Source organism: Lynx rufus, unplaced genomic scaffold (assembly GCF_022079265.1).
Source record: "Lynx rufus isolate CCGP_SWC_20201006 ecotype Redwood Valley unplaced genomic scaffold, mLynRuf1.p SCAF_21, whole genome shotgun sequence".
Taxonomy (NCBI): domain Eukaryota; kingdom Metazoa; phylum Chordata; class Mammalia; order Carnivora; family Felidae; genus Lynx; species Lynx rufus.
This window is the reverse complement of record NW_025814836.1, coordinates 2,423,746-2,449,199: the sequence shown is the minus strand read 5'-3', so window position 1 is coordinate 2,449,199 and position 25,454 is coordinate 2,423,746. Positions and strand designations below refer to the sequence as shown.

The window sequence follows — 25,454 nt, the reverse complement described above, 5'->3', positions numbered from 1 at the left end:
TGGTCTCCTAAGTGAGGTCTTCCTAGAGAAGCTTACTTAAAATTGTACCTCTTCCCTCTTCATAGCTTGTAGCTCTCCATAGCAATTACTCACCTGTTGTATGTTTTATGTGTATTTTTCTCCCTCCTCTGGGAGAGAGCCTCTGTTCTCCATCTAACTGTTCTAGTTTTCTATTGCTGCATGACAGGTTATTACAGTTAGCAGTTTAAATCAATATGTAACTAACCTTACTGTGGTAATCATTGTACAATTTATACATCTATCAAGTTATTACAATGTATATTTTAAATTTAAACAATGCTACATGTCAATTATATCTCAATAAAGTTGGAAAAAAAGAAAAAAAGAAAAACCACCTTTATTGTCTTACAGTTTCATAGGTCAGAATACAGTGTGTTTGCCTGATGTCTCTGTGCTGGGTCCCACAGGCTAGAATTATAGTGTCAATAGGGCTGACAGTAGCAGGGCTACTTCCAGCTTCATTCAGGTTGTTGGCAGGATTCAGTTCTGCATGGCTGTAGGTTGGAAGTCCCTGTTTCCTGCTTGCTGTCACCTGGGGGGTCATTCTTACCCTCTAGAACCTGCCCACTTGCCATGGCCCCTTCCTCCATCTTCAAAGCCAACAATGACAGCCAAGTACTTTCTTCATGCTTCAAATCTCTCTGAGATGGATTTCTGACTGGCTCCAGCTGGAGAAAGTTCTCTGTTTTTAAGGGCTCAAGTGATTATATTGGGTGCACTGGGTTAATCCAGGATAATCTTCTGATTTAAAGGCCCATAGCCTTAACTCCATCTGCACAGTGCTCTTTGCCATATAAAGTAACATTCATAGGCATGACACCAACGCAGGTCATATCTACCATGCCACCCTCCCACCAGGACAGTGTCAGACAAGACAATAAGTACCAGTTGCAAAGTGGAACCTTTATCATAGCTGATGCACTCAGGTGCTCCTCCACGTGCTCTACGAATTTGGTCATTATGGAGCTTGTATCATGATAGCAGGAGCCCTAAGAAGTAGCTACTGTAACCATCCCATTTTACAGATGGAAGAACTGAGGCACAGACCATAAGTTACTTGCTCAACACCACAGAGCTGGGAGAGCCCCCGGCACTGTAGTCTCAGCCCATGTGATAGCGTACCCTAAAGAGCAAATACATACTGGGAAACAGGCACTGATTGCTGACCACTCAGATCTCTAGAAATGAGAAGGCCCTACCTGAACAGTGGCGGCATCTGCCTTGGTTTGACCACCTGTGCAGTCTTCAGGTCCTTTAACTTTCCAACCATCTCTCTTGCTACTTTTATAGACATTGTTGGTTGTGCCAGGCTGAAAATAATTCCATGTTTATACCACCTTCTGTACTCCAATACAGATGCATATCCTAATTCCGAAGTTGTCTATGTGTGGACTAATGGAACCACTAAGTCAGTGGTGGTGGCAGAAGATGGCTCCAGGTTGAACCAGTACCACTTGATGGGGCAGACAGTAGGCACTGAGAACATCAGCACCAGCACAGGTGAGACCAAGTGCACATAGAATGTCACACCCTGGGAGAGCTCAGTGTTCCTGTACCATGCTGGGGGTGGGGGGAGGGGGCATGCCTCCTAGGAACACCTGAGTTCTACTTAGCAAGCTGGGGCACAGCTGTGGTTGTGTGGTGCTGTCCACGGGAGCCCTCCAAGTCAGATCCCTGTTCTTGCAGCTGCACACGGAGGCACCAACTGCAGTGGCTGCCTAGCAGCATGAAGAGCCATGGGAGGCATTGATCTGTGATGTGTTTGCCCTCATGTGAGCAGGCCCCTGTGATCATAGGCTCTGCCTGGAGGTGACATAGACTTCCTTATATAATGCAGTCCCTGCTCCCAGCATTGAGACATAGAGGCAGTAGTCTTTTCAGGAAAGGTAGACAGCTTCCTACAAGTACTCCTATTTACCAGCTCCCCCTACCAGGAGGTTTTGAAAATTTCTAAGAAGATTTCCCAAGGGTTGAATTTTGGGGAGTACAACCAAGCAGAACAGAAACAGCTGAGACCTCACCAAGAAAGAAGCAGAGGCTCTCACTCTCATGTACATAGGGCCGGGCTGAGTACCACAGGGGCAAGCCTGGCTTCACCTGATTCAAAATGGGTGAGGTGTTCCAAAGGAACAAAATATGTTCAAGGTTCTGCACCTGCAGGGTGCATCCTTGGCTGCTTCCTGGCCACAGGAGGCCCAGCCCCAGCAGTCAGGAGCGGAGGAGACCCCAGGGTGCCAGAGAGTCTCCATATGGCAGAGAAGAAAAGTATAACAGGGATGGAGTGGGCCCTGTCACGAGGATGAGTTCTGCGCTCCAAATGATACCCCGGTCAGCTCCAAATGATACAAACCTCAGGGCTGGCAGGAAGCTCATGGACATTGAGTGCATGCCTCCTCTACATACAGGCTCCTAGAGCCTACCCATTAGCCTGGTGCTGGGCATCCTGGGGAGAGGGGAGAGAGCCTGGCAGGATGGTGAGGATGGTGGCACCATGAGGATGCCTAGTTAAAGAGAAAGGAAGAGGAAGCAGGCCTAATTTTATGGGAACAAGTGAAAAGGTAGCATGGCAGATATCTGGGGTAAAGAAATGCCATGCTGATGGAGGATGCTGCTGTTTGGAGTTGTTTCATACAGTTCTTTAAAAATGTGTAAACGGGGTTTCTGCCTCTATCTGCATTCTAAAAATATGGTCTTTTTTAAAACATTATCTGATATTGCTACCCTTAACTCAAAAATAAAACAAATGAAAGAGGGGGTGAACGGATGGGCAAAATGGGTGAAGGAGAGTGGAAGATACAGGCTTCCAGTTATGGAATGAGTAAGTCACAGAAACACAAGGCACAGCATAAGGAATATTGTCCATGATACTGTAATATTGTAATAGGGATGTATTGGGACAGATGGTAGATACACTTGTGGTAAACACAGCATAACATATAAACCTGTTAAATCATTATGTTGTATGCCCTAAACTAGTGTAATATTGTGTGTCAACTATACTCAAATTAAAAAAAAAAACAGAATGAAAAGAACAACAATAAAAGCATTATAAATAGGAGAGTAATATCAAACCCTACTGCAGGGAAATAGACTGGTATTTCCCCTCTCCTTGGGTGTTAAGAAGAGGCAACATTGGATCATTATAAAGATTCAGTTCTTGCTATTAAACATAGCTCATCCTCCTTCTCTTTGTCGCTGTTTCCTTCTGGTGTGATAAAACCTGCTCAGTCCCTCTCTGCTGCTCTGACCTGCCTTCAAGCTATGGGGAAAATGTGGCCTGCCAATGCCGGTGTGTCGCAGACACTGCTAGGAATTTTGTTTTTTTTTCTGGAAGGGGGCAGATTTTGCTACATGTGATCTTAATGGTTCCCCCTGCCTCTGACATCTGGCATGCTGAGAGAAAAGGCACGTAGGGACCTCCACAGCTGGCCATGCTGAGCTCTGGGCTTTGATTCCAATAGCACATGGCAGATCTGTGCTATCTGACTCAAAGTACCAATGCTCCACATTGGTCTCTGGCAGACCCTCCCCCCACCCCCAAACAGATGGCTCCCACCCAGGTCTGCATTAGTGGCAGCCTCAAGCCCTTTCTCCCCACTTTGCAGTTCTATCCAGCTCCCCAGCCACACCATCTACTCCTTGCAATTCAGCAAAAGAACTCTTGTCCTCAGATCAGCTTAACTCTGCCTCCACTCCTCAAAGCAGCCTCCCCATCTCCCTAGGGAGGTGTATATTCAGGTAGCAGTCACACAGATGAAAGGCACAACGTAGAGTACAGACAGTAGTAATTGTTATTATGTTATATGGTGAATGATGGTGACTACACTTATCATGGTGAGCATTAAGTAATGTACAGAATTGTCGAATCACTGTGTGGTACAACTGAAACTAATACAACGTCATATGTTAACTATATTTTTTTCAGAAAAAGGAATCTAGCATTAGAGACTTTCCAGTTGACATCCACTTATATACCCTCCAACCACAACCCATCTCAGCTCCTTACCAGTTCACCATCAGGGCAGCGTCATTCTCAGCAATGAATGGGAGGTCCCCTCTGGCCTCCCACACAGCCAGGCAGATCCAGAGAAGGCACTGGGGCATCTCCAAGGAAATGCCCCGATCTCCCCTGGTAGGTGGCAGGAGGGAGGGGCTGCCAGACCAGTGGCCTCCTCAAACTGCTGTTCTTCACCCTCCACCTGGGTCTGTCACGGAGTGCAGAGCCTGTGGGGAGTGCTTTCCCCCAGCTCCTGCCAGCTTTCCCTGGCTGGGAAATAGGGAGAACAATTCTCCACCTGCAACAGGGCTCTGTGATGTCCTGAGTTATATCTGGAGAGGCTAAATCCTGAAATCCTGATGGCAGTAGCAGTGAGGGGGTGGGCAGAGAGTGGCACAGATTGTGACCAGGGATTAGGAAAACACACAAATCTGATTTCCCCAGGAAAAACATCCAGCAGGAAAGGCTCTTCAGAGGCTGGGGCTCAAAAGACTTACAGAATGACGGCCAAGAAATCTATGCATCCTCTTTCATCTCCTTCATCCTAACAATACAAACAAATAGTTGTCCAGTGGGAAGGTGGAAAGAAGGGGACTTCTGGACTGCCTCTGGTTCAGGGGCAGGAACCATAGGCAGGACTGTAGGACAGGTGGTTGCCCGAGTTAATTTGTTTATTTGCAGGTGAATACACAATCATGACAGCTCATTTCCATCTGAAGCGGAAGATTGGGTACTTTGTCATCCAGACCTACCTTCCCTGCATAATGACCGTGATCTTGTCACAAGTGTCCTTTTGGCTGAACAGAGAATCAGTCCCTGCCAGGACAGTGTTTGGTGAGTGTCCCCAAGCCAGGCCTACACTGGTGTTTTGTGACTGCTTCTAACTATCCCCAAAGAACAGCCTCTGAATGACTAGTGCTGTCTGTTCTGTGACCTGGAAAACAAACAGACCAATTAGTAAAGAATTCAATGTTAAGGATAAGGACTTAGGATTGCACTATAACAAGGTTTTAGGAAATGACACTTGGTCTATTTGATCATTGTTTCCATTTTGAAAAGCTTTTTGCTGGTAAGCTTTTTTTTTCTTTTTTTCTTTTTTAGGTTTGAAACTGGTAGCAATCTGTCTTATGTGAGATTTTGCTACAGTATTTTCACACTTCTCCTAAAGTACTGCTTTTTACGTTATCAAGCAGTTTTCTTTGAAACGTGATACCACTTTAAAATTAACTCCCAACAGGCATTCAATATACCATATGTGGTATGGTAATAATAAATTACATATCTATATATCATATATACCATCGTATGGTGTCTATGATATGAATATATGGATATTTTCATGTATAAATAATAAATACATATTATATACACATATATATAAACATACATATACAAATATATACATGTACACATACATACACATATAGGATAACCATTTAGTAGAATAACATCATTTGACATCCCTAAGACATAAATGAGGTTTAGCAAGATCTAGTTCAGGAGGTACCTCAGCATAGCAGACATAGTTCAGCATTTGACTCTTACCTGGAAATTCTGCTTCCTCGCATTTCAGTAGTGATACTAAAGGTAGTTTTGCAGGTCAGTTGCGGTAATGGATGCTCACATATTTCTAAACTGTAAGGTATACTTCATGCCTCAGCTCTTACTGTTGCACTTTCCCTTGAAAAGAAGGTAATCGTGACCAGCATTTTATGTTAACACTACCATAATTCTGTGGGAAGCTTGAGAGCCCAGGGAGTTTCTAAGTGAGTGTCCCAGGAATGTTCCTGTCAGGCTATCTCTCTACCTCCACCTACATGGCCAGCTTCACTTACCCTGCTTCATCTAGCTTCAGGAATGTTTCGGAGAGGTGTGGAGGTTGACTTATGGCTCCAGGTCTTTAGGGGAACATTAGTAGGTGGCTGAGAAAAAAAAAATAGTTTGGACAATGTTGCATATTAGCATCTGTTTCTTCTTGGAGATTCCAGATGCACATTAGGGTGATAAAGGACCCAAGAAGTTGCAAGAAGCCTGTTAAAGGTCATGACAGAACACTTTCCAAGTACAATGATTAAGTGGATTTCTAAGAAAAATCAAAGATGCCTACTATTTAATAATTAATATTTAATTTATTAATATTAATAGTGATTTCTCTTGATTCTATTAAGAATTAAGTGGATTCTATTCTATTAAGAATAGTGGATTTTTGGGGCGCCTGGGTGGCGCAGTCGGTTAAGCGTCCGACTTCAGCCAGGTCACGATCTCGCGGTCCGTGAGTTCGAGCCCCGCGTCAGGCTCTGGGCTGATGGCTCAGAGCCTGGAGCCTGTTTCCGATTCTGTGTCTCCCTCTCTCTCTGCCCCTCCCCCATTCATGCTCTGTCTCTCTCTGTCCCAAAAATAAATAAACGTTGAAAAAAAAAAAAAAGAATAGTGGATTTCTGGGGCGCCTGGGTGGCGCAGTCAGTTAAGCGTCCGACTTCAGCCAGGTCACGATCTCGCGGTCTGTGAGTTCGAGCCCTGCGTCAGGCTCTGGGCTGATGGCTCAGAGCCTGGAGCCTGTTTCCGATTCTGTGTCTCCTTCTCTCTCTGCCCCTCCCCCGTTCATGCTCTGTCTCTCTCTGTCCCAGAAATAAATAAACGTTGAAAAAAAAATTAAAAAAAAAGAATAGTGGATTTCTATTAATTCCACACATGGTACCATGTTCAATAAGGACATATAAATACCTTTGAGGGATGACATTCGATGAAAACTAAGCTGCTGTGACCACCAGTGACATTATGCACTTGGTGCTGTACTGGTTTCCTAAGGTTATATAACAGAGTACCATGCCCTGAGTGGCTTAAACAACAGAAATTAATTGTCTCAGATCTGGAGGCTACAAGTCAAAATCAAGAGGTCAGCAAAGCTTGTTCCTTCTGAGGGTTGTGAGGGAAGGGTCTATTTCAGGCCTCTCTCCTTGTTTCTGGCAGTTTCCTGGCTTGTGACAGAGAATTCCAGTCTTTACTCAGTATTCTTCCTGTGTTCATGTCTGTGACACCTGTCATGTTGCATCAGGGCCTGCCTTAACAATCTCATTTTAACCTGATTATTTCTGTAAAGGCTATATTTCCAAGTTAGTTTACATTCTGAAGTTCTGGAGGTTAGGACTTCAACATATGAATTTTGGGCAAACACAATCCAACCCATAGCAGGTGCATTGTGCCCACACCCTATGCACACAAGTGCACCCTTGTGCAAACAAAACTGTGGTGAGGAGGAAGACACAGAGCATGTGGAAGTAGTGTGGGCTATAAGGGTCCTGCAGATCCTTGTCTGAATATGGGTTCTCAGTTGTCAGCTAGCGAAATGGGGTACATTGCTAAGTATTTTTAAATCTTTAAACATGTCACCTGTGAATGGGGATAATGACACCCATCAAGAATGTAGCTTAAATCAATCTGGCACTTAGTGGATGCTATATTGAACAGTGGCTTTTAGGGGACATTGATCCCTCTTGGATGGAGGGAAGTACTGAGACTCAGATTCAGACATGGTGCTTCTACTGCACTCAGCTTCTCAGTTCCTCAAGGTCTGCAAGTTGGGTTAATACATGTAAAAGCAGGTTTGTCTCTTCAGGTTGCCTTGAGTCCACTATTCATAGGGTGTCTAGCAAATTTTTGTGAAACACTTCACCAGATGCTATGTGAATGTCATTACCTGTTCTCCATTGGGTATTGCCCCCATGGAACAGAGGAACACTACCTATTCAACACATCTTTGTTGAACAAGAGCTATTTGCTATTTGCTTGGTTCAAGACAATGGGGACACAGAGTATGTGTATATATCGGACCCAATCCCTACCCTCCTCAGCTTGTATTCTCGAGGAAGGAGCCAATTAATAAGGTAAATAAAATAAGCAATAAAATAGCAAATAAATGCTATGAGTGTGTTAAATGTTATGAAAATGTAGAGAGGGAGGTTCTGTCTGGTAAAGATAACTAGTTCACTGATAAAGATAACTAGTTCCTTTCCTGTCTTCATCTGTTATGGTCAGGGGTGTTATACTGGGGTCTGGGGGCCAGTACTGATCCCTGTTTCCATTCTCCCTACCCACCCCCTCCCACACCGTCCCCAACCACCACAGGGGTGACCACGGTGCTGACCATGACGACCCTCAGCATCAGTGCTCGGAACTCTCTGCCCAAAGTGGCTTATGCGACAGCCATGGACTGGTTCATAGCTGTGTGCTATGCTTTCGTGTTCTCTGCGCTGATTGAGTTTGCCACCGTCAACTATTTCACAAAGAGAGGCTGGGCCTGGGATGGCAAAAAAGCCTCAGAAGCAGCCAAGGTCAAGGTACTGACTACATTTTCCCCCTTTCCTCCAGAGAAAACATTTATGGTACAAAATATCAAATATAAGACAAGTGTTTCTCCTCCCTATCTCCCACCCACCCCCAACAAAAAAAGGACTCCTTCCCTGTGTTGAGGGTCTCTACCAAGTCTTACAACAGGTCCTATTTCAACTTTGTTTTGAATCATTAGCTTCGATCAAGCAAAAGGTCTGATGTCAGGTGAATGGCTTGAGCTGTTTACACATAGGTCTGCTATTTTTGCTAACGTACTTTCTGTCTGTTCAGTGACTACTTGTCCGGTTCTGAATTGTATATTCTCTGTCACTCTCTTTTGCCACTACACCATACAGTAGATCTTCTGCAGGGTGGCTTTAAGGGCATGTGGAGAGCATGCAGCTTACTGGAGGCAGCAAACCCTACCTGAGGAAGAGATGATTTGGTTCACTTAATGATGCACAGTTATTGTGGAAAGCATTACTCTGTTCAAAGCTTATATTATCAGGTATTTAGAGGGTGATTTGTGCCTAAATCTAAGGAATATTTGAAGAAAAAAGGTTGCACAGAATTCCAAGCTGAACCATGTCCTTGGGGAGGTGAGAATAATCTACATGGAGCAGAAAATGAAACAGCATTTGATAAACTGCTAATTACACCATGCATTAAACAAATAAGCAAAACCTTTGCTCTGAAGAAGAGTAGATCAAAGTTATCAAAGTAGACTTGAAATAAAAATCTGTCCTTTGAAAATTCAGCATGAAGGGAGTCCTGGAAAGTATTATAGAAGACTAGAATTGTCTGGCCTGACCTCCCAGTCAGGGCCACAAACCAGGAACAGCCACTCAGGGCTGTCTCTTTTTGTTGAGGACACTCATCAGTGTCTCATCGGTGGCCTCATGCTTGCTTTTTGCATTTAACACAACTATTTTCTTTCTGGTAAAAGTCAGAGGTTATGACTTAAGCTGACACATCTGATTCTTCTCACTTCCAAGGACCAGGTATCCCTTCCCATGTCAGAATTCCAGTCATGGAAAACTCATTTTGAAGTCCAGCTTGCCTGGTTGGAGGAAGGCCAAGTGGGGTCTGTGCTGGGCCCTCTCAAAGGAGATAGGATGGGAGGGAGGGCCCTGACAAGTAGCAACCTTAGGAGTGGATGTTTTTGGGGTTGGGGATGGAGTGGGGGCACAGGAGTTAGCTGACCACAGTGGATTGGTGGTGACCTGGGAAAACATTTGTAGAGGAAAACTAGAGATTTTTGACCCAATCTTCTGGACTTGATGGTAAAGACAAAAGGAGCTATGGAGGATGTTTGTTGGGGGAGGAGCATGAATGGAATTGGGAAAGAGGGCTTCCCAATGCCCAGCCATGTGTTGCCTGAAGTGAAATGATTGCTAAGGATCTGGGTTTTGATGGCTATGTGACAGTGGACTGGAGATACTCAAGTATGAGTACGAGAGCAGATGGGAGTTTATTGCATGAATTGAGGCCTTCAGGCACATATCTCTGAATCTAGGAGGAAGGAATGAATGGAGAGCCCTAAAATGTTGTCAGGTAGTCTCACCATCCTTGTCAGCCTCCACTTTCACACTTGGCCCCACTGTTATTACTACTTGCCATAGATCTGGCTGGCAAGACCTTTGGAGAGGGAGGAATGAAGCTAACATGGTTTACCTAGTCCTAGATTAGCACTGATCTTTTAGAATAAGCAGCATGCCTCACTGTCTTGTAGAACTTCAGTGCTTCCTGTTGTCCTTCAAAGGCTGTAGTGCTGGAGAATCCCACCACTTAGGCCTGAAAGGTTCTGTGCAGTTGAAGCATCAGGGCATCTAAAGACATTTGGGTGGGCAAGTCATACTATGAGACATGGGTAATGCACATGAATTATTAAACATAGTGTTAGCCTACTCACGTAAATTGACTTTTACTTAGAAGTATAGAGCTTGAAAAATAGACTGTGTTCACCATTGTCACATGTTGGGATCTCCAGAGGCAAATGCCAGGTAAGAGTTTGGAGTGCAAGGTAGTTTGTAAGGATGAATACAGATGAAAGAACAGAGAGGAAGTGACATTCAGCAGAGGAAGAAGTTGAAGTCAGCCCTGAATGATTTGGCGCTGAAGGCTGTCTCCTGGCTGCTCTGTCTGCAGCTGAGCAGCAGGTGGACCTAGAAGGGGGACTGGGACACATCTCAATGAACACCACAGCCATTGTAATTGTGCTGAATTCTGTACTACTGCTCATTCCCCCAAGTAAAACACATGTTATCAACACAGATTAGTATCTTCTAAAGCATCTGTTCTTTTCTTGGCTACACCAAGAGTTGGGAGCCATTCAAGGCAGTAAATTCATAGTTATGCTTATCAGTTTCTTTTGGCAGACCAGTGTGGGTGTGCACATGATCACTGATGTATCAAAGAACTGTAGTATTTCCGAAGAGTAGGCCAGAGGGTCCCTACTGTAGCCCAGGACTGGTATAGCCTCTCTCACCATGTCCCCATGCTCTCTGCATCTGGGTCCATATTGATTCTTCCTCTCTTTTCACTTACTTCCTCTCACTCCTTTCTCTATGTGCTTCCTTCCTATTTGTTATCTTTTTCATAGTTTTAATGGTTGACATATTTCCTTTAAGTTACTTTCCTGTGTTTTCGCAAATAAATTTTATTTAATGGCACTATATTAAGGAACAGCTTTTTGCAGCATTTTATTTTATACATTTGCAAACAAATGTTTGTGATGTTTAAAGAATTTCACAATGAAAATCTGTCATTACTGTCTAATTTTCATCTATCTATCCATTCACTCATCCTCAAACCGCCTTTACACTCTTATGCATTCCAGAGTAAATGTTAAAGGACACTATATTTCCCACTAAATATATTTATATACATGTAAATATATGTATATCATTAACAAGGGTTCAATATTTGTTTACCATTTGATTCTTTCAAAGAAAAATTTGCATAGTGTAAAATGCACAGATACCAAGGATACATTTGATGAGTTCATCTGTGTAAGCCAAATCCCTGTCGAGATAGAGAATATCACTTCTCCAAAAAGTTCACCATGCCACTTCCCAGTCAACAAAGCCCTTTATAGTCTCCACCTCAACAAAGATAACCACTATTCTGATTTAGAATTACTTTGTCATTCTAGAATTTCATGTTCAAGACTGGCCATGTGGTGTTGTAGGCTTAGAAGTCTGTGGAGAACTTCCCTCCCCTAGAGCTAAGCTGATGTTTCTGTATCTCTCTTTTGAGAGATAAACCTTTAGAACTTTCAGAAATGATTTGACAATTGCCTGAAAATAGCATGCCCTTACAGTCTTATTATATATTTTGCAGAAGAAGGAGCGGGAACTCATACTAAGTAAGTCAACAAATGCTTATACTACTGGGAAGATGACCCACCCCCCCAACATCCCAAAGGAACAGACCCCGGCAGGGACCTCAAATGCATCTTCAGCCTCAGTAAAGCCTTCCGAAGAGAAAACTTCTGAAAACAAAAAGACTTACAACAGCATCAGCAAGATTGACAAAATGTCCCGAATTGTATTCCCAGTCTTGTTTGGCACTTTCAACTTAGTTTACTGGGCAACATATTTGAATAGGGAACCGGTGATTAAAGGGGCTGCCCCTCCAAAATAACTCACCACACTCCCAAACTCCAGGAGAGCCATACTTCCAGCAGAATGGTTACCAAGGAGAGGTTGAACTCAGAGGGACTCCATATTCGGGCACTGTCTTTCAGGAAATTTTTGCATGTTTAATAATATGTACAAATAATATTGCCTTGATGTTTCTATATATAACGTCAGATGTTTCAAAGATGTCACATTGATAAACAAAGCAAACAACTTTCTAGAAAAACAGGAGACAATGGTTCTGACACTCAGATACTCAGTATCTTACACTGATAGTTTACAAACAAGATAAGTATATTTTTAACTGTTCCAAGTGTTACCTAACAATGTTTTTTATACTTCAAATGTCATTTCATACAAATTTTCCCAGCAAATAAATATTTTAGGAAATGCTCCATGATTATTACTTGACCAACTCTCTTGGAAGAAACATAGATCACAAAGAGCACATTTTTCATTAAAAAGGAAACTGTGGGCATTTATGTACAAAACTAATTGCCTTTGATAATTCTTACTGTTCTGAAATTAGAAAGTACTGCATGATATTACATTAAGAAATAGATTAGGCAAATATTTATGCAGATAAATTCAATAACAGAAATATATGATATGCTAGATGAACAGATAAAATATTTCCCCAGGGAAAAATTTAACTGCTTAAAAAAATCCTTTTCTTCTTTATTTTGGAAAAGAAACATTTCTCCCCACCCCCACCTCCCCATCCAACTGAATAATGATCAGTGAAATAAAAGGAAATGTTAAAACAAAAAGTTATGTGATGACAGTCTTGGCATTTGGCCCATGCATTCACTGGCTGAAACATTGACCACCTCTTGCTGCAGCCAGCGTGTAGTGCTTCAGTGGTGACAAACTGTAATTGAGTTATTTTCCATTTTATTTCCTTGTACTTATTTCATGACTGACTAATTGCTCTGTTAGCTTTTGTATATGAACCTTAAATGTTCATTAAAAAATAAAAAAAGAACTGATCTTGTGGATAATGTCATTGTTTGAAAAAAAATCCATATTTTGATGGGCTCATTGCCTAAAAATGACATAAAGAAAACCAATCATGAAATTCCTGGCAAAAAAAAAAAAAAAAACTCTTGGTGATTCATGTCTGTTTCAATCTAAGTCTCTAGAGTAGAGTACCAAAGAGAAAGCCATTTCAACCACACGGTAAATAGGTAAAACCAGAAGGTTTTTCCCATACATACATCACATGGGTCTCTCCTTGATAGAACCTTCCCTGACAGTGTTCCTAAGCTGGGTGCTTGCTATGGACAAGGTAACTGCTCAGTTCTTTCTCCTTCCTTTTGCTGTGTGTGAACAGTGATGCCAAGTACTGCATTTAGACCATTTACTTACTGTTGGAGGAAGTATCCAAGAATAACGTGTATAAAATGAACACTTGCTGCCTCCTCTATGACTCAGTTGGAATTATAAAAGGGGAGTTATGGTGGGGCCCCTGGGTGACTTAGTTGGTTAAGCATCCTACTTTTGATTTTGGCTCTGGTCATGATCTCACAGTTAGTGAGTTTGAGCCCCATGTTGGGCTCTGCAGTGACAGTGCACTGCTTGGGACAGCCTGCTTGGGATTCCTTCTCTCCCTCTCTTTCTGCCTCTCCTCTGCACTCTCTCTCTTTCAAAATAAATAAGTAAACTTTAAAAAAAGGGTGGTTATTGGGGCACCTGGGTGGCTCAGTCAGTTAATCATCTGACTTCAGCTCAGGTCATGATCTCATGGTTCATGGGTTTGAGCCCTGTGCTGGGCTCTGTGTTAACTGCTCAGAGCCTGGAGCCTGTGTCAAACTCTGTGTCTTCCTCTCTCTCTGCCCCTCCCCTGGTCATGCTTTGTCTTTCTCTCAAACATAAATAAAACTTAACAAAAATTTTTAAATAAAAAATAAATTTAAAAATAGGGGATTATTTATGATAGTTAGCAAACAGTATCAAAATTATGCCTGCCTATATTGACTACATAATGATACATAGTTGTTAATTTTTTTAAGTTTATTTATTTTGAAAGAGAGAGGAGGAGAGCAAGCAGGGGAGGGCAGACAGAGGGGGAGAGAGAGAGAGAATTCCAAGCAGGCTCCGCACTCTCAGTATTGAGCTCAATGATGTGGGGCTTGAACTCATGAACCACAAAATCATGAGCCGAAACCAAGAGTTGGATGCTTAACTGACTGAACCACCCAGATACCCAGGTACATAGTTCTTTAATACCAATTTACCTGACTGTGGTAGACATAGATATGGCCATGGCCATGGCCACTCACACAGGCAGATATTTAGCAGCACCTTTCATCTTGAATAACCATGTAAATGCCACTAACATCCATTCATTGAGAACTCAAAGGATTCATCCCATAAAGGCTTTTCATAGAATTCAAGGTCACTGATCATATTTTATCAGAGTAGAATGAGAGATCATTCTTCAAAAAGATGGGTGTCCATTTTCCGCTATCTCTGCCTGATTTCAGGATATTACACATATAGAGGTAAAGGTCAACAAAAAAGTACGATTAAATCTTCAAGCAGGAAGTGTTTCTCTATTACAAATCATGCTATATTTGTAGAATAATGTATGTGGTTTTCTTTATACCACAGCATAGAATCTGCTATAACAAAAACCTGAGGCTCAGTCTGAAGCTTCTATTTTATCTATTGTTTAGTTATTCTTTCTCTATGGTCTTTTTTTAAATTCTTTTTTTTTAACATTTATTCATTATTGAGAGACAGAGAGAGACAGAACATGAGCATGGGAGGGGCAGAAAGAGGGGGAGACACAGAATCTGAAGCAGGCTCCAGGCTCCGAGCTGTCAACACCCAGCGCAGGGCTTGAACTCACAAACTGTGAGATCATGACCTGAGCCTTAGTCAGACATTTAGTCAACTGAGCCACCCAGGCACCCCTCTGTAGTCTTTACAGTTTAGCATTGCATTGTAGTTTGGAGAAAAATATACTATAAGTTAGGTCTAAATGACTATACATACAAACACTTTAAACATCTAATGGAAAATGATATGTTCCATATCAAGTTGCAGTAATTTTCTTGAAAAGTTCTAGCCTTTGTTACAGAGCACCCTAGGAGCTCTGCTGGGTGAATTCCAGTTTGAAGATAGCTTATTGCATTTACATTCTGCTCAGTCTTAAAAATGATTAATATTTAGTGAAAAAGATCACATTAGTTTTCTGCTTACTGATTTTATATTGTAGATATTTTGGTGTTTGTTATTTTTAGTGAGGACATAATAAAGAATCACCTTGGGAAGAATGATAACAAGGTAAGAAATAAAATTTTTTGGAAATAATTATAAATTACAGTGCCCTACTTTTAGAATGAGGATATGTATTTAAATGTATCTCTTTTGACATTACCATAAATAGAAAGAATATTCTAATAAGCCAGCAATCAGAATTACTTCTGTATTTCTCAGGAATCTATGGATCTATATAGGGCAGGCTTTGGCTAAAGTTGGTCTAAATGCTAATTTACAGTAATGGGGTTCAAATGCTTCTAGAGTAACTATCAAAGTTAAAATGGTTTAGCAAACACCACCCCACCCTTTGAAGGTTAACAAAGAGGTTGTAAATCTTCTAACCTATTTGTATGTGAATGTCTTACAAAGTGGTTTATGTCTCCTATGAAACAAGCTATGGGAAATAGGTACAGTAAATGAGAAATCTGTTTTACAAATAAGGATATTGAAACCAAAAGATGTTAATCCACTGGCTCAAATCATATCACATGTTAGAAGAAAATACAGGCCTAGATTTTAGTTTTCATAGTTTCTAACTCTGAGTTCACAACACCATGTGATTGCTTCCAGATGGAAGTAGATTTAGAACCAAAATATAACCTAAAATGAAAAATTGTGCTTTGTGCTCTGGTTGAATGATTATCTATCTATTAAGAACACCTTAGAGAGTTTTTGGGCTTGTTTTTATTTTGTTTGGGTTCTTTTTTGGCACTGAAAACATTATCTTTAAGTCTGTCCCTTCCTTTATAAAAACTCTGTGATCTTAGAAATTCCTTTGATAGAATGGACCTGTCAGGGTAGCACTCTCTATCCCACCTCCCCTTCAAAAAGAGAAGCAGAGAAGGGGGGAAGTGATAAGGAAGAAAGATGCAGGGAGCAAGAATGGGCAGAGGAAGGAAGGGAGGTGAGGGAGAAGCACTGATTGACAGGAGCCACATATCTTGATGTGATTGCTCCTTCCAGAGGACTGACATAAGTGATTATGGTTACTGCATTGGGAGAAGTCTGCCTCAAGGAGAAAGCAAAACTATGATGTGACATCAAGTCTTCAATCAACATTAGCTTCCATTGTAAGAACTAGCTTCAAATCAAAAAAGTATTTTTGAAAATTGGAAATGCCATAGTTCTCTAGTGAAAACAGTGTTTTAAATATTTAAAAATTAGTCTTAATGTCTTTTTTACAACACTAGCACATCTGGGGCAATCAATGCCATGAGTAGACATGGCTATGAATTTGAATATGAATAACTCTGATCATTGCAATTTACTTGCCGGATTTTCAGGTAATGCCTTTAAAGTGGGCAAAAGGTTCATTTCATCAAAGATTTGCATGATTATCTGTTTGTCACTGTCATTTTCAATACTCTATCAATCCTAAACTTGGATTCCCTGTATCTTATCTTGAAATGAGCATGGGTTCTTTATGGAAAACTGTGATTCAAAAATATTTACTGCTTAAAATTTTCCTAGTATAAAAGTCTGAAGAAATAAATTTCCTTAGCTTTTCTGAGTTCAAACTGAAAGACAAAATCAAAGATCAGATACTATATTTTATACTGTATAATTTTAGAAAGCAAATTTTGAAATGGGCTATAATTGACACAACACTAATTTAAGTCCAATTTATTCTACAGTCTTCATGTTGCCACCACTGTCTCTCTAGCACCTTGCACTATTCCAGGGCAGCGACTGCTCAGTGAATGTTGGAGGGAATGAATATTGGATAGTGGATGGACTGGATGTCATGAAACCTCTTTTTGGGTAGGGGTGGTTATATCCCAACCAAACAAAATATGTTAAAAATGCATAAGATAAAAATGTCAAGATTTTTACGAACTTATCAGTATTTCACATAACAATACTGGGAACAGATTCCCACCTTGTGACCACAGGCTTGGTCTGACAGGTTGACCCTTGCAGTAAAGTGATCAAAAAATGTATTAGCCAGAGGTGAGACTTCCAGATGGTGGAGTTAGTACCTCAGAAAATTCTCTCCCCTCAGAAAATGACAACACTGGCAAGATTATAAAAATCAACCATTTCAGAACTCTGGAAATTTAACCAAAGATATACCACAAATTAAAAGTACTTATTAAAGAAAAACTCCTGAGCCTAAGTTAGAACAGTGAAGTCTATGACACTTGAAATTTTTTTTAATGTTTCTATTTATTTTTGAGAGAGAGAGAAATGGGGGGAGGGGAGAGACTGAACATGAGCAGGGGAGGGGCAGAGAGAGAGGGAGACACAGAATCTGAAGCAGGCTCCAGGCTTTGAGCTGTCAGCACAGAACCCAATGCAGGGCTTGAACTCATGAACCACAAGATCATGACCTGAGCCAAAGTTGGATGCTTAACCGACTGAGCCACCCAGGTGCCCCAAGTCTATGATATTTTAATTTAGGAATACTCCCATCTCCCTACCAACTCTTTAGAATGATGACCTGAAGACCAGCAGTCTTGCTGCTACCGGAGGGGGCTGAGGTGACTTGGAACTCTACAAAAAACCCTGCCCCTAGAGCTTTGCTACTATTTAACCTGACTTAGAGCTTCATAGAAAAGCTTTATTCCCAGGGCATAGCTGATAACAGTAGAGACCAATAGCAGTCAAGGAAGGTAAATATCATGACTTCCTAAGGCTATGATATCAGCTTGGCAAGAAGGAGCCCAGCCAAAAATTTAAAAGGAAGATCTAGGTAATTACACGTCCACAGTGGGCCAGGAACACCTCTGACATATTCCTGAGGATCTGGAATGCTGTTCACATGGTCAGAGTTATGTGAACAATAAATAAAGAGCATAAAGAGCCATGCAGATGCAGGAGTGATACCTAGGAGGCCAGGACTAAAAATTAAACAAGAATTAAAACAAACAACGATACTTCATACTACACAGGATACAAACACTACAGAACTGGTCCTAGGAAGTCACTAAACAAAACTAATCCCCAACAACAAAAATAGTGCAACAACAAACAGTGGAAAGGTGGGAAGGATGATCTGATTTCAACATTATTAAAATATACATCTAGTATTTCCAGTTGTCAACAACTATTAGGAGATATGCAAAGAAACACTGAAGTACAGTCTGTATACAGGAAATAAAATAATCCAAAGAAACTGACCCTGAGGGTGCCTAGATGTTTTACTTAGTAGGTAGACTTGAAATAAGCTTTTATAAATATGTTCAGAGAACTAAAGGAAACCATGTTTAAAGAATTAAATTTGCTTTACCAAATAGATAATAGTTATACAGAGAGAAATCATTTTTATAAAGAATCAAATAGAAATTTTGTAGTTAAAGAGTACAATAAATGAAATGAAAAAGTCACTAGAGGGTGTCAATATCAGATTTGAGCAGACAGAAGAAAATAACTAGCAAACTTGAAGGTATGTTAATAGACATTTTTGTCCAAAAAGAAAGAAAAAAGAATGAAGAAAATAAACAGAGCCTATGGAACATACCTGTAGAACACCATCAAATGACTGACGTGTGCATAACAGGAATTTCAGAAGAGTAGAAAGATAAAGAAGGGGCGCCTGGGTGGCGCAGTCGGTTAAGCGTCCGACTTCAGCCAGGTCACGATCTCGCGGTCCGTGAGTTCGAGCCCCGCGTCGGGCTCTGGGCTGATGGCTCAGAGCCTGGAGCCTGCTTCCGATTCTGTGTCTCCCTCTCTCTCTGCCCCTCCCCCGTTCATGCTCTATCTCTCTCTGTCCCAAAAATAAATAAACGTTGAAAAAAAAAAAATTTAAAAAAAAAAAAGAAAGATAAAGAAAAAGAAATATTTGAAGAAATAATAGTCAAAACTTCCTAGAATTGATTACAAACATTAACCTACACATCAAAGAAACTCAGCCAACTCCAAGTATACTAACCGTAAAGAGATCTACTCCTGGACACATTATATCCAAGCTGTTGAAAGCCAAAGACATAGAAATAATCTTGAAAGCAACAAGAAAAGATATTTCTCATGTACAAGGGATCCTCCATAAACTCAACAGCTGACAACTCATCAGAAACCATGGAGGCCATAACAGTGTTGAAAGGAAAGAGGCGAAAAAAAAAAAAAAACACTCTGTCAACCAAAAGTTTTACATCAAGGAAACTTATCTTTCAAAAAGGCAACTGAAATAAACAGAATCACAGGTAAATAAAAATAGAGAAAATTAATTTATAGCAGACCTACCCTAAAAGAAATATCAGATGAAGTATTTCAGGTTGAAAACACATGACATTACATGGTAACTGGAATCCACACAAAGGAAGAAGATCAGTAGAGGAAATTACATACGTAGATATAATAGAAAATAGAAATGTATTTTTACTCTTTTTTTCTCCTGATTTTAAAAGGTAATTACATAAAAAAATCATTATAAAACTATATTGTTGAGTTTACAAGCAGCAATTTGTTGGATAATAATATCACAATGATACTAGAAAAAAATTTCTATATACTGTTGAAACTAAATTAGTAATACAGTAAAACCTTGGATTGCGAGTAACTTTTTCTGTGAGTCTTCTGCAAGACAAGCAAACATTTCTAATAAAATTTAACTTGATAAACGAACACTGTTTTGCAATATGAAGAGTACATGTTGCCAAATGTCACATGATCACAACTGAGCCAATAGTTCTTGAAATTCACTTTGATATACAAGTGCTTTGGATTACAAGCATGTTTCTGGAATAAATTATGCTTGCAAACCAAGGTTTTACTGTAATTTCAACTATATTGTTTCAAGTTGAAACACGTATTTAATCCCCAGAACAACCAGGAAGAAAATAAGTAAAAGGAAAAATAGTAAATGATCCAACAAAGAAATTAAAATGGTGCACTAGAAAATAAGGCAAAAACAAATAACGCAGGGACAAAGGATATATGAAAACAAATAGCAAAATAGGATATGTAAATCTAATCATATCAATATTACATTAAATGAAATGTATTTAGGGCTTCAATCAAAAGGCAGAGATTATTCAGACTGGATTTTTTTTTTTTTTTTTTAAGATCCAGCTATATGCTGTCAATAAGAGACAGGTTTTAGGAGCTCCTGGGTGGTGACTCTTGATTTCCACTCAGGTCATAATCTTACAGTTTGTGGTATCAAGCCCCAATGGAGCCTTCTTGGAATTCTCTCTCCCTTTCTCTCTCTGTCCCTCCTCCCTCAGTAAATAAATTTTAAAAAAAGAGGGGCAAATTTTAGATTAAAAAACACAAACACATTGAAAGTAAAGGGATGAAAAATATATACCACACTTGCATACAGTACCCAAAAGACCACTGGAATGGTTAAACCAATAGCAGAAAAATAACTTTAATGCAAAAAATATTAGTACAGTCAAGGTGGGAAATTTATAATGATAAAACAGTTAATTCCTCAGGAATATGTAACAATTAAAAATAGATATATACCTAACGTCAGAGGTCCCAAATATATGAAGCAAAAACTGTCAGAATTTAAAGGAGAAATAGTTCGGTGATAATAGTTGAAAATGTCAATACTCTACTCTCAGTAACTTATAGAACAACAGACAGAACATCAACAAGGATGCCAAAGAAAAAGTAGCACTATCAACCAACTTGACTTGACTGACGTCTATAGAACACTTCACCCAACAAGAGAAGATACACATATTCTTCAAATGCACATGCACCATTCTCCAAGAGAGTGCATTTTCTGTGCCATGAAATAAGGTTAACAATTTTAAAGAGATTGAAACTGTATAAAGTATGTTTTCAAAACACACTGGAATTAAATTAAATATTTATTGCTCAAACCAGCAATAAATATTTTTTAGTTTTTTTAAGTTTATTTATTTATTTTTGAGAGAGAGACAGAGAGAGTGAGCCGGGGAGGGTCAGAGAGAGAGGGAGAGAGAGAATCCCAAGTAGGCTCTGCACTATCATCATAGAGCCCAATGTGGGGCTTGAACTCATAAATTGTGAGATCATGACCTGACCCCAAACCAAGAGTCTTTGAGCCAACCTGGTGCCCCCAAACCAGGATACTTTTAAGAGGAGTTCAATACTGATAATTACACCAGGCCAACAGACATAAATGAAAACTAACTTGAGAAAATCAAGGTATGTGTTCATCCTGACTTTAGTAGTGAACTCACTATACACTTTCCCATAGTCCCTCTACTCTGCTTCAGTTATGTCCATGGTGAAGCCTACCTCACCCTGTAGACTTTCAAGTTTGCAACATATCTTCTAGAACAATTTGAGTTGGGGTATTTCACTTTATTTTCAAATGAATTAATCTTAAATTCATTATGCCCTGTCTTCATTTAAAACAATATTTAAACACACAGTTAGAATTTTTTTTTGACTTTTGTATTAAATCCACATGACAAAAGGTGGGCTATGCAACCCTTAAAGAAAAGTTTGACTTTTTCCCTTTGTTACATTTGGCTACTGACTTTGTCTTGGCCTTGGGGATGCTTGGCATTTTAAAATGGTTAATTTCTAGTTATACCATTTCAAATTTCAAACATCCTAAAACCTTGATATGGTAAATAAGAGATGGAATGAGATATATTCCACTTTTCTCACCTAACGAAGCCTGATTGTATGGAGGGGATATTTTTTAAGTTTATTTATTTATTTTGAGAGGGAGAACATATTCATGCACAGGGAAGAGGCAGAGAGAGAGGGAGAGAGAGAATCCTGAGAAGGTTCCACACTGAGAGTGGCAGAGCCTAATGTGGGTCTCTATCCTACGAACTATGAGATCCTGACCCGAAATCAAGAGTCAGAAGTTTAACCGAATTAGCCACCCAGGCACCCCTGGAGGGGATTTTGTTAGCAAAAGTATTCCTGAGCATAAGAGGGACAGAGGAAATGTAAATGTCTGACCATATCTACTCTTCTTCTGAACTCCTGACCATTGTTTGTGAAAGGAAGTGGTCTGAGTATTTTTGTGATCCATTTAATGTGCTACTAGAACTAATAGTATACCTCCAAATGATTTTAATGATTTTGTATTCGTCAGCAGTAAACCAGACAACTAAATCAGCAGGATAGATAGATAGATAGGTAAGATAAGATAGATATAATTACTTGCCGTGTGGGAGCTGGCTAAGAAAATTCAAAGTCTATAGGGCAGGCCACCAGGAAGGGACAGTCAGAAGCAGGCTGAAACTCCATGGGCACAGGCCAAAACTGTTGGGAATCCTCTCTCTTTCTCTTTTTCTCTTTCTGTGTCTCTAAAAAGTCTCAATCTTTTTTTCAAGGCTTTCCATCTGATTAGGTCAAGTCCAGTGAGGATAATCTCTCTAACTTAAACTCAACTGATTGTGGATTTTACATCTTCATAACAGCACCTAGATTAGTTCTTGATTAAATAATCAAGCAAGTTCACACATCAAAATGCCACCAGTCTACCCTTTGTCAACTTAGCACCCATACATATCTCCTTTAACTATATTTAATCTCCAAATAATAGCAAAGTTATATTTCTGTATAACATGATACAACTAACCTACTTACAACCAAAACACATCAACACTTTCCCCAGATGACTACACGAAGTCTTTGGGTGCTATTCATTCATCTTGATATCTTATAACTTAATTAGATATAAAATTAAGTACTACCAACATATTTTTTTTATTAAATGAGGGGATAATAAGGAGAAAAAAACCAAAAATATTTGTATACACATACAAAAATATTCACACTAAAATAAAGAAGAAATATTCTTAACTATTAGTCCTCATTTCTGAAATTGGCCTCATGGTTGGTGCTGGTATTTACAAGTATCTTCTTCCATGAATCTATCATATTTGCTTTACTATCTGTAAGCATTTCAGTTGATGAAGTGAACCAGATGCTTTCCTGATAGGTATCTGTAATTAGCAGTCCTGCTGAATTGGGTTGTTGAAGTTTTCTGTTGGCTTTAATCATGGAACGTGAGAGTACTAAGAGATGCCTTAAGAGATCTCCAGTATTCCAGATATACTTTTTCTTACCTCCATTGTGGAATAATAGTCCCATTTCTCCTTGGTAATCAGGATTAGTCAACCCAGCCAGCACAGTGACTCTTTCTTGGCCTATTGATTCAGAAGCATGAGGTGCCCAAAATGACTGGCTGCCAGTCTCATCTTTTAGTTTTCAATGAAATCATTGTTATGTCCCTTGGTGGAAGCATTCCTTTCTTTGGAACTTGTACCTCTAGACCAACAGAGTCTAAGGTCAAAGGATGGGAACCAAAATTTTGCTAGGTATTATCAATTAACTGGTGTCATAGTTGAGTCTTTACAGAGTATTTGTCTTAGCTGGTTCTGGTTGCTATAAAAAATTATCAGAGACTAGGGGGCGGAAACAAAAACACCAATTTCTCGTAGTTCTGGTTGATGGGGAAATCCAAAGTCAAGGTTCTGGCAGTGTCTGCTAAGAGCCCACTTACTGGTTTTCAAATGGATGTCTTCTCATTGTATCCTCATTATAGAGGATAGAGGAAAGGAAGAAAGAAAGAAGAAAGAAAGAAAGAAAGAAAGAAAGAAAGAAAGAAAGAACAAAAGAAAGAAAGAAGAAGAAAGAAGAAAGAACGAAAGAAGAAAGGAAAGAATGAACGAAAGAAAGAAAGAAAGAAAGAGGGAAAGAAAGAAAAGAAGAAAGAAAGAAATTATCTTCTCTTCTAAGGACACTAATTCCATCATGAAGGCTCCACTCTTATGACCTAGTAACTTCCTGAAGTCCCTCCTAATACTATCACAGTGGGGGTAGTATTTCAACATATGAATTTTAGGTGAATACAAACATTTAGTCTATACTAGTACTACTACTCTACCATTCTATTAAGAAAGCTGCTATAGGATAGCAAGGAACATAGTAAGACCAATTAATTCCATGAGTGTGGGCCCATTGTCATACTTTATTTGTTGTGAAGTGAAATTCTTGATCAGAAGCAATGCTGTCTGGAATACCATGGTAGTGGATAAAGAATTCTGTAAGTCTACAGAAAGTGGTTTTGGAAGAAGTATTATTGGCAGGGAGGGCAGCTTTATATCCAGAGTGTCTATTCTAATAATTCTGTCCTTTTATAAAGGAAGCAGTCCAATGTAATCAACACTTCACCAGGTAGCTGGCTGATCACCATGAGAACCGGTGCCATATTGAGGACTCAGTATAGCTCTCTGCCACTGGAATATTGGGTTCTCACAGTTGTTGTAGCCAAATTGGCCTATTTGAGTGAAAGTCCATGTTGCTGAGTCTGTGTACAACCTCTTTTCTTCCCATCGTGGCCTATTGGTCAATGGCAATAAGTGCGTGAAGAAAGAGGCTGTCTAGTATCCTGAGCATGGGTCTTATTATCTACTTACTAAAATTCATCTGTGCTGTGGTCATTTGCTGGTGAGCATTCACACGGGACATATATGTCTTCCTTATGTACACATATGGAAAATTATTTCCACATACACCTTCTTTAGATCACCTCGTTGCCAATATTCCAACTGTATTTTTCCTCCAAGTCTCAGATCATCCAGCCATACCACTAGCCACAGTCCATGAAGTAGAACAGACTCAAATGTCTGGACATCTTTCTTTCCATGTAAAATGGGCATGGGCATTCAAGTATCTTCCCTTTTTTGTATGGAAAAGGTGATCAATACTTCTGTGGGAATAAATATGACATAAGGCTAACAACTTGTTATACAGGGCTGGAAGTGGGAGTGAGTGGGTGTAGCTATAAAAAGACAACATGAGATATCCTCGTGGTAAGGAAACTATTCTATATCTTGATTGTATTACTATCAATACCTTAGCTATATATTGTTCCATTGTTTTGTAAGTTATTACCTGTGAAAGAAATTTTTTAAATGATCCATGAAATTTATTTCTCTGTATTATTTTTTACAAGTTCATATGAATCTACAATTATATAAAAATAAAAATGCTTAATTAAAATACCATACTTTTTCAATTAAAAAAATACATAGAAAAAAAGCCTGAATGAATGTTAAATTGATTTCAAATTAAATTCCATACCCAGGACAACTATATATTTAAAGAAGAAAATATAGTGAAGACATATTTATGTTAATAAAATCTGAGATCTAATGTCAAATGCTCCTCACTAAAGGAAATTCTAGGACATGGAAAAATATCCTAGAAGGAAGTTCTGATATGAAGAAAGAAATGTGAGCAAAAAGGCATATAGAAAACAATTTAAACATTGCTTATGTGTGGGAAGAACA

At 39.7% G+C, this 25,454-nt stretch overlaps 2 protein-coding genes across 3 annotated transcripts in view; one reads left to right on the top strand and one right to left on the bottom strand.

Moving 5' to 3' along the window:
* Positions 1-4,125, bottom strand: part of GABRB3 (gamma-aminobutyric acid type A receptor subunit beta3) — a 481,670-nt gene extending 477,545 nt beyond the window's left edge. The window contains exon 1 of the mRNA XM_047086678.1: positions 4,028-4,125. Coding sequence (XP_046942634.1) covers positions 4,028-4,125 — 98 coding nt within the window. The remainder of the gene's footprint in view (positions 1-4,027) is intronic.
* Positions 1-11,992, top strand: part of GABRA5 (gamma-aminobutyric acid type A receptor subunit alpha5) — an 81,506-nt gene extending 69,514 nt beyond the window's left edge. Inside the window, exons 6-9 of one of the 2 annotated variants that reach the window (XM_047086683.1) lie at positions 1,378-1,521; positions 4,700-4,852; positions 8,144-8,355; positions 11,693-11,992. In XM_047086683.1, the coding sequence (XP_046942639.1) occupies positions 1,378-1,521; positions 4,700-4,852; positions 8,144-8,355; positions 11,693-11,992 (809 nt within the window). Of the gene's footprint in view, positions 1-1,377; positions 1,522-4,699; positions 4,853-8,143; positions 8,356-11,689 lie in introns of both variants that reach the window. The other variant, XM_047086682.1, reaches the window with a different exon arrangement.
* Positions 11,993-25,454: the final 13,462 nt, after the last annotated feature.